The sequence below is a fragment of the Triticum aestivum genome, chromosome 5D (assembly GCF_018294505.1).
Source record: "Triticum aestivum cultivar Chinese Spring chromosome 5D, IWGSC CS RefSeq v2.1, whole genome shotgun sequence".
Taxonomy (NCBI): Eukaryota; Viridiplantae; Streptophyta; class Magnoliopsida; order Poales; family Poaceae; genus Triticum; species Triticum aestivum.
This window is the reverse complement of record NC_057808.1, coordinates 297,149,964-297,159,184: the sequence shown is the minus strand read 5'-3', so window position 1 is coordinate 297,159,184 and position 9,221 is coordinate 297,149,964. Positions and strand designations below refer to the sequence as shown.

Sequence of the window (9,221 nt, the reverse complement as noted above, 5' to 3'; positions counted from 1 at the left end):
AGACGATCACATTCTTCATTAATGGATATCTCATATTTCTTTCTCCCCCTCGAAATGTGTTAAAAACTTTTCTGCCACAATTTCGAAAAACCATTCACAACTCTTGTGAATTGAGGAAACTTTGAGTATCTACTTCATTTACCTGATTACTTCATATGTAATGAAGTTATCTGTTAACTGGTATGGGAGTACTTTTTCCTTATTCCTCGTTCCATTTCGGAAACTCAAAAGAGTTCTTTATCATTAGTACTTTTGCAAGTCACACTTGCATATCATTCTTATCTTTAGGTTCGTCTGTAACTTTTATTCTCTTTGGATTTATTGAGTGCTTAATGACCGTTACACATAAGGTGTACGGTCGATACTAGGAAAGCATAATAGCTACTCCATACTTTTCTCCCAGAGTGGGACACATTAAACGCACACGAGTCATCGTATCTTTCTCCTGTCATACAGGATAAGTCCCTACATTTCTCCTGCCATACAAGATTTTTGACATAATACTATGTCAACTTTACCCAGTTACGCAGGTATTTTCCCAGACTTTTCCCACCATGCGGGTTTTATCATAATCATCTTTTCCCGCTATGCGGGTAATTCCCTGTAAGGGACATAAATGCCAGAATTGGCTCTTTTGACTGCATATTCAATCATCAAATTCAGAAAATAAATCCGAATGCTCTTTGACACACATGCTTGATCCGACGTTGGTCAAATTAAACACGCATGTTGCTTGGTTCATCTCAAAATGATCTTCATAGAGAGTACATGAAAAACATTCGTCAACCAAGACTCTCAATGATCTATCTCTTTTCTTTTCTTAGATTAATGTCCAAGAATCCTTTTCTTTTGAAGCCATTCTTTAGAGAGAACATACTCCCTCATGTTATGACCTTTCTTGGTCATATTTCGGGTCACAAGTACCCAGCCATTCTCTTTCATGAATGAAAGCATGGAAAACTTTAGCCTGAGAAAAATTAGCCAATAATCAACAATAATGAGCATAAAAATAACCCCATGTTGGTCTGGTTAAAAACAAATATGCACATTAAACTTCAAAAAAATCTTTTATATTCTAAATCACCGTTGGGCAGAATTAGAATAAAACATCATCCTTCTACAATAATTCCATATCACCGTTGGGCGGAAATGGAAATAATGCATATAACTCATAATCAATGTGATGATAGTATTTTTATTAAAAAACTTTACTAAGAAATAATCATCATCATCAACTTTATTGCAGTGGGAACAAGAAATATACATTTCAAGAGGACTTCTTGATCTTTATCTGTTCTATGAAAATTGATCACTTTGATACAAAATTTATCAAAGATTTAAGCTTTGAACATAAGACACATAGAATTATAGTACTGTTATCATCAACGTTGGTCAGAAAATAACAATACCATATTTTAACTTTAAAACAAATGTCTTTCTTTTGTCATAGCGGAAACTATCTTCATCTTATTTCACCCACAGGGGAAAAACATCGCTAAGAACAGTTCTTCCTATTAAAATTTCCAGTTGGTTCCAATTTAATTGGAGGATAAAACTTTTACTTTGCAGCGGAAACTTTACAATATTCTATTCAGAAACAATTCTATACTCTTTTACTCTCTAAGCAATTTTAACCGGTTGGTTCAAAATTGCATTAGAGAAACAACAATTTAATCTTTTACTTTAGTTCTATTCACTTTTAAAAGAACAATTTTTATTTTGCAGCGGAAAACATGAATAAAAATTCATGAACCTTTTCTTTTCAAAAAAAAATCTTTGACCAAATAAAAAATTCATGAACTTTTTTTATAAAATTCATGAACATTCTTTTTCTGAAAATTTTCTATTTTTATTTTCAGAAACTTTTTCTGTTTATTGTCTATTTTCTAAACAAAAAATTTTGTTGGAATTTTTTTGCATAGAAAAACTATTTTAAATCTGCCCAAAAAATGGACAAATACTTTTAAAACGCGAAAAATCGGCAGCTTAGCCGCTCTGTTCTTCGGCCCAGCCTGCTGAGTGGCTGCGGCCTCGGCCTAGCGCGGCCTAGCCGCCGAGCCCCTCTTTCGGCCTAGCAGCCCACCTGAGCCGGCGCCACTCGATCCTGGTCATCGAATAAGATCCGACGGCCACCCGTGCCGATCGGACGAACAAAACGGGGCTCCAGCCATCGGGGTTAACCCTAGCGCTCATTCCGCCCCCCACGCGCCTCTCTCTCGCCCGCTCCTCTCTCGCCCGAACGCTCGGTTCAGGCTCCTCGAGCAATGCCGGCGCGGCGAGCCAGGGCGGAGCGGCGAGCCAGGGAGGCACTTCGATCAGCCAGCGCCCCCTCCCCCTCCCCTCCCCTCCTCCGTTTCCGATAGAGAGACAGAGAGACGCAGCGAGGGCCCCCCTTCTCTTTTCCGCGTGAGAGAGAGGAAGAGGAGCGCGGCAACTTTGCGCCGTGGCCATCCTCCTCGCCGGTCGCGCGTCCTCCCTTTGCGGCGAGCGCGCCGCCGTCGAGGGATTTGGCCACGGTGGTTACCCCCATCCTTTTTTTTCTCGGCGAGCAGTGGCCTTTGCCCCTCTCGGGGTGGAGTTCTTCTTCCCGAATCCTCGGCATGCCGATGCGATTCGGGATCGAGAGGAATGGCGTGGCCATAACGGCGGCGCAACTTTTCCGGTGAGGCCCGAGGCCTTTCTCCGGTGATTTACTTTGCCCTGTCTAGGGTTCTTGGGGGGAGGGAGGGATCTTTCTTTTTCTGTGTAATCTTTGTACCGAAAAATCTTAGCCTAGCATGGCCTGATACCATTGTTAGATCCGTCGGGATCGGTTAGGCTGGATATTCCGGTAGTTCTTACCTTCTGCTTGTGGCTCGAGGAGCCACCGGTGCAGGCCATGGTGACGGTGGCCAGTGATGGCAAAGAGTAGTGGGCGAAGTGGTGGCGGCGCTTCCCATCAGCACTGCACTAACCCTAGATCGGTAGGGGATGTAGGTGGGGTGTACGGCGTTGCGACGAACCTCGTGATGCAAGCCGCCAGCCCCCACCTCTTTATATAGTGCAGGTGACAAGGGCCCGTCAACCATAATGGGTTGAGCGCCCCCGATCAGGGCGCAGATCTAAGGGCCCGATGGGCCGTTGGGCCCACACGGTGGAGATCATCCTAACACACAGATGCTTTAAGACTTGAGATCACATAAATGAATCGCTCATTCCCACTTAATGCGAGTTGGGCACTAGTAATCAGGTCAAGGACTTAACTTGGAAGTTGGAACCCTGAAGCACATGGAAATGCAGAGCTGATAAACCTCATAATAAACAGGAATAGATGGACAAATGATATACGATTATATCTCAAACATATTAACAATTGCAAATAATGGTAGTTCTGTGAATCTCTGACCCAATCAAAATTTATCTATCGATTTTTGAGAAACAGGCTATCATATCCTTTTTGCAGTAATCCTACCAGGAAGGGTGACTGGCCAATCAAAAGCGCTAGTTGCAAAAAAAAAATCTATGTTAAGCAGATTGTTAGATGACTTAGCAAATCATTTATCATTACTTGAACCATTGAGTTCATCTTGTTGTAGAAAAGACAATTAAGCATGGAAGCTACCTGCAGGGCTGCAAAAATATAGGCACAACAATGAAATGAAATGACTCGGTGACTATCTATGACCATGTTATACGATGAAAAAATCCTTCAAGTTATTTAACTAGTTACTCAGGTATATGTATGTACTCATACATCCTTTCAACACTTCCATTCACTTTGACACAACAATTGTCTGCTAGGTCGGGATATCAGCCAACGATTACGAGTCGACTAGTCTATGAGTTGCAAACTGGCTGTCGACTCGGTTTCTCGTGTAGACTGCTTGTACGAGTCGAGCCAGTCATCGACCGACTAGTCTAGACTAGTCGACATGTTCGAGTCGAACGACTCAAAAAATTGGGGGAGTATAAATACGATGCCTCATCCCGCGGGAGACCTAATCCTTTCTTTCCCCTCCTCACCTGGACGCGCCGCCGGCTGCTGGACGCGCCCGTCGAGCCCTCCTCGCGCCGCCGGCCGCTGGACGCCCGCCGCCGCGGATCTAAAGCTCCACCGTCGCCGGCCCCACGTCGCGGATCTGAAGCTCCACCATCGCCTTCGTCTCGCGCCCCTCCTGCTCCTTCGTCTCGCGCCCCTCCTCGCGCCGCCGGCCCCTCGTGCTCTTCTCCTCTTCAGGCAGGTGAGCCTCAGTGCTGCTCTGCCTCGCTGCTGGACTGCTGGTGCTGCTCTGCCTTGCCCCTCCTTTCTCCTCCTCTTTCTTCTTGGCTTGCCGCTGCTGTTGCTCTGCTCCACTGCTGGACTGCTGGTGCTGCTCTGCTTGCTGTTGGTGCTGCTCTGCTCGCAGATAGACTGCTGGTGCTGCTGTGCTTGCTGCTAGTTGCTGGTGCTGCTCTGCCTCAGTGACTCCACTTTGCTTGTTTCAATTGTATACTGTACTTGTATACTTATATAGTGTAATACTACATACTACTACTAGATATTATTAGTTATGTACTGTAAGTTCAGTGCTACAGTACCATGTCGACTAGTCTCGCACTAGTCTAGACTAGTCTATGAGTCTCAACCTTGAAACGACTCGTCGACTCTTCGACTCGTAAACGTTGATATCAGCACACTAACCAGTCTAACCTGCTATTTCCACACACCAAAAAAGAAAACTAACCTGCTAGTGACCTTAGCACATTTTTATGGTAAAAAAAAACCCTTAGCACATCTAATTACAGAAAAGCTTTCACTAAATTCCCTTACGAGAGTGGCACTGTGTACTGCAATGGTGTTAGTTTATCTGTAATCCAATTTCAGTTCCAGTTTAAAAAGTATAAATCATGTTCATAATCAATAAACAGTCTGCTCTGCTCTATTTATTTTTACGAGTGATGCCTTCTATAATTTTCCCACTTCATAAATTTATCGATGAAGGTTTGGCACCAAACATTTCTCTGTTGAAAGATTTGATGCCATGTCAGATCCAGTGGTTTCTTCTAACATTTCTATGTATGCAAGCTCTACTAAGACACTTTGTTTTCCATTTTTTAAAAATGTTCGCATTTTTTTTTGGAAAATGTTCGCATTTTCAAAAAGTTGTTCATAGTTTCGAAAAATTTACTAGTTTTCAATCTTGTTCCTTTTTTCATTTTTTTAGATTCCCAAAAATGTTCTAGTCTTTACAAAGTTGTTTTATTGTCAAAAGCATTGGCTTTTGTGAAAAAGAAAAATTCTGTTCAAAATTTCAAAAATGTTTATATAATCTGATTTCGACAACAAAATTTATGTACTGGTGTGTGTAGGGACGTGCTTGACTCACGTTAGCTTGAACTTGGGCTTCCAGTATTTGTGCGTATTGGCGAGCCAGTCTGAACGTGGGCTTCCAGTATGCTCCCTGCGTATATGCGGAAAAAAAAGAGTCAATTGCACCGGTGGTGCTTGAACTTGCCGCAAACAGTCACTTTGATGCTAGAACGTGTGGCATATATTGAACTGGTGCAAAAACATGACTTGGACGTGTAAACACGGTGCAAATCACGTTTGGATACGAAACAATGCTGACTAGGCATGCCAATGTGGCATCTGTCAGTGACGGGAAGGCGGAGCGGAGTGCGTGTGGCCTTTGTTTTTACAAAACACCCCTTGAATTGGCATATTATTTTTTTCAGCTCTACGAGAGGTGGGTGTTAGTGAAGTATGAAAATTAACGAAAAATGAAGCTCCTTTGTCTCGAATCCTCGACCATTCCGTGCACAGTAGGACGTGGCCACTACAACTTATAGTATTCACGTAACGAAATGGATAAAAAAATTAGTGGTGTCACAAAATGTATAAGTACACTTAGTGTAGGGGAACGAACATGCTCGCGGAGCTGAAATGCACTGTGATGAATGCGGATGCGGCTCATTTGCACCTTTTGTTTTTTAGAAATTTGTAAAAGGTTATAATCTCAGTAATAAAAATAATGTTTGATTATTCGTGTCGTATAAATATTATACATACTAACTGAATAACTTACGTTTCATAATTGTTCATGTATTATTTTAAAAATATTCATATATTTAAAATAATATTCATGAATTACAATTTTTTGGATAATTAATAACAATACAAGTATTTTAACATTACAATTCCAAAGTATTTTTTTAATTATACAAACATTTCCATAATTATATGCACATTTTAATAGTTCAATGTTTGTAAAAATAAATATTCATAATTTAAATTTAAATTTTCATAGGAATATTCATTTGTGGCTAATGTTTAAATTATATAATATTTTTGAATATAAATCACGAGTGAAAATTAATTCCGCATGAATGTTTGTATTCATCATTTTGTATAATTTAAATATAAGTTACAAGTGTATATTTTTTGTATCCATTAAATATTTAATTAATAAATATTTAAATGTCTGTAAACCAAACATTTGTATGATACATGTGTGTATTTAAATAATTTTATTTACTAATCATTGTTCGTATATAATATATGCACATTATTTTTATTACTTACGTTCTACAAACGTATTAAAAAGTTAGTGCATGCAAAATGTGCCGCGCTATTTGCAGCTCATAGAAGTCCCAGATGTGTGCTCCTTGTACTATATTAAGGACTGTTATCAGTATTTCTCATTGCAAACGTGCATGGAGGAGTTGTTTGGCCGGCTAGCTATCCAGCAGTTGGTATTGAGTTCGACGGGCCCACGTGTCATAGAGTCAAAATGAAATGGCAGCTGACGTGTTGATAGGGGGCTTTTGTAAGAAATAAAATTTTTTGAGGGTGTTTTCGTAAAAAAGGGCTACAAACCTCCTCTACACCTTCCCGTCACTGGCACTGGGCTTCATGCCACGCTGGCGCACTAAGTCAGCATCAATTTCGTACCCAAATATAATTAGCACTGTATTTGCAGGTCCGAGCCAAGTTGCTGCACCAGTTGAATGTTCAATGTAGGAGTACACCGCAAGTTCTAGCCCAGCGCAGCGACTTCTGGAGTCCTCCAGCCAGCGCACGTGCCGTGCACCAAAAAATGGCCGAGGAGGGTAGGCACATCGCCGCCGGTGACCCCATCCGGCCGCCGCGGCTGGAGGATGCGGGCCTGGAGGACTGCGCGCTCCCGCCGGAATCCATCGCCGAGGCTTTCTCCCTTGCGGCGTTGGCCGTCTCCTCCCGCCTCCCCCACCTCTCCCTCTCTGAGGACGAGGACGAGGGAGATGACCCGCTTGCTCCTCGTGGAGGCTGCGTGGAGGACGCGGGATCCACCCGTGGGGCCATTCCCGACGCCCTTGTTGGCGCAGGGGGCGGCAGCGAGGGCGGCGCCGACGAGGTCGTGGTCGTCGGCGGCGGTGGCGGAGGAGGCAGCGACGAGGTGGTAGTCGTCGGGCGCGGAGACGAGGAAGATAGGGTTGTTGTGGTCGGAGAAGAGCTGGGGCAGGAGAAGCGTTGCGGCAAGGGAACCAGAGAAGGAGAGCGCCGGAAGGAGGAGGAGGAGGAGATGGTGGAGAAGGCCATCTTGCTGGAAGATTTCGCGTGAGCTTTCCTTTAGCCTGATGAGATATTTCCCTAGTACTTTGTTGTTTGTTTGACTTGTAATGTAGTGAATCTTCCTATATGGAAGGCAAGAGTGAATTTATCTCAGATGTAGTGTTTAATTTTAAGATCATTACTAATGTGGTGTTTGATTTTAAGATCAGATGACAGTATGTTAGTCTCTAAGTGGCAAGCTACTTAGCATCAATGGTATTCGATTTAGTGCACTGCTGATGATTGTTGTTGTTTTCCTGTTCAATTGTTCAAAGAACTTAGTGACAAGCTGCGAATGCAACATTATTGGCTCTCGTAAGGGAAAATGATGCAAATGTGATTGTGTCTGATATAATGTGTCTTAGTAGGGCTTGCAAACAGAGAAATGTTAGAAGAAACCACTGGATCTGACATGGCATCAAATCTTTCTACAGAGAAATGTTTGGTGCAGAAAACTTCCTCAATAAATTTATCAAGTGGGAAAATAATACAAGGCATCACTTGTAAAAATAAATAGAACAGAGCAGACTTTTTATTGATTATGAACATGATTTGTACTTTTTCAACTGGAACTGAAATTGGATTACAGATAAACTAATGCCATTGCAGTACACAGTGCTACTCTCGTGAGGGAATTTAGTGAAAGCTTTTCTGTAAAATAATTAGATGTGCTAAGGTTACTAGCAGGTTAGACTTTTTTTTGGTGTGTGGAAATAGCAGGTTAGACTGGTTAGTGTGCTCATATCCAGCCTAGCAGACAATTGTCGTGTCAAAGTGAATGGAAATGTTGAAAGGATGTATGAGTACATACATATAGCTGAGTGATTAGTTAAATAGCTTGAAGAATTTTTCATCCTATAACATGGTCGAAGATAGCCACTGAGTCATTTCATTTCATTGTTGTGTTGTGCCTATATCTTTGCAGCCATACAGGTAGCTTTCATGCTTAATCGTCTTTTCTACAACAAGATGAACTCAATGGTTCAAGTAATGATAGATGATTTCAGCTAAGTCATCTAACAATCTGCTTAACATAGATTTTCTTTCTAGCGCTTTTGATTGGCCAGTCACCCTTCCTGGTAGGGTTACTGCAAAAAGGATATGATATTCAAAAATCGATAGATAAATTTTAGTTGGGCCAGAGATTTACAGAACTACCATTATTTGCAATTGTTAATATGTTTGAGATATAATCATATATCATTTGTCCATCTAGTCCTGTTTATGAGGTTTATCAGCTCCGCATTTCCATGTGCTTGAGTGTTCCAACTTCCAAGTTAAGTCCTTGACCTGATTACTGGTGACCAACTCGCATTAAATGGGAATAAGCGATCCATTTATGTGATCTCAAGTGCTTAATGCATCTGTGATGCAGATGTTTGGAGAGGTGCTTAACAGAAGATACCTATCTTTTCTTGCCATCTAGGACAGCTGCTAAGTTACTAATTTTGTAGCATCAACTCTTGTGTGCACTAGTGTTTAACAGGTATTTGTGTGGATAACTACCTCTAACTAATAGAAAATACAACTACTGAAGCACCTATGCTTCTTACTTGGTTGCATGATGAGGTGGTTATACTGCCCCTCTGTAAGCACCCTGTATAAGCATGTTTAATTGTGGGTATCCTAATGGCTCGATCTTTCCTTCTACAGTATTAATTCATCTGGTCGT

At 41.9% G+C, this 9,221-nt stretch overlaps 1 protein-coding gene across 1 annotated transcript; it reads left to right on the top strand.

Moving 5' to 3' along the window:
• The first annotated feature begins 3,825 nt into the window (after positions 1-3,825).
• LOC123121296 (uncharacterized) lies at positions 3,826-7,792 on the top strand. The gene is made up of 2 exons (XM_044541203.1): positions 3,826-4,220; positions 6,939-7,792. The coding sequence occupies exons 1-2, from the start codon at positions 3,912-3,914 to the stop codon at positions 7,557-7,559; spliced, it is 930 nt and encodes a 309-aa protein (XP_044397138.1). The 5' UTR covers positions 3,826-3,911; the 3' UTR covers positions 7,560-7,792.
• Positions 7,793-9,221: the final 1,429 nt, after the last annotated feature.

What these genes read in the sequence shown, in the direction of transcription:
- LOC123121296 (XM_044541203.1), top strand. Translation starts at nt 3,912, where the DNA reads ATGTTCGAGTCGAACGACTCAAAAAATTGGGGGAGTATAAATACGATG. An exon ending in CTCTTCTCCTCTTCAGGCAG is followed by an intron (nt 4,221 to 6,938) that starts GTGAGCCTCAGT and finishes CTGTATTTGCAG; the next exon opens with GTCCGAGCCAAGTTGCTGCA.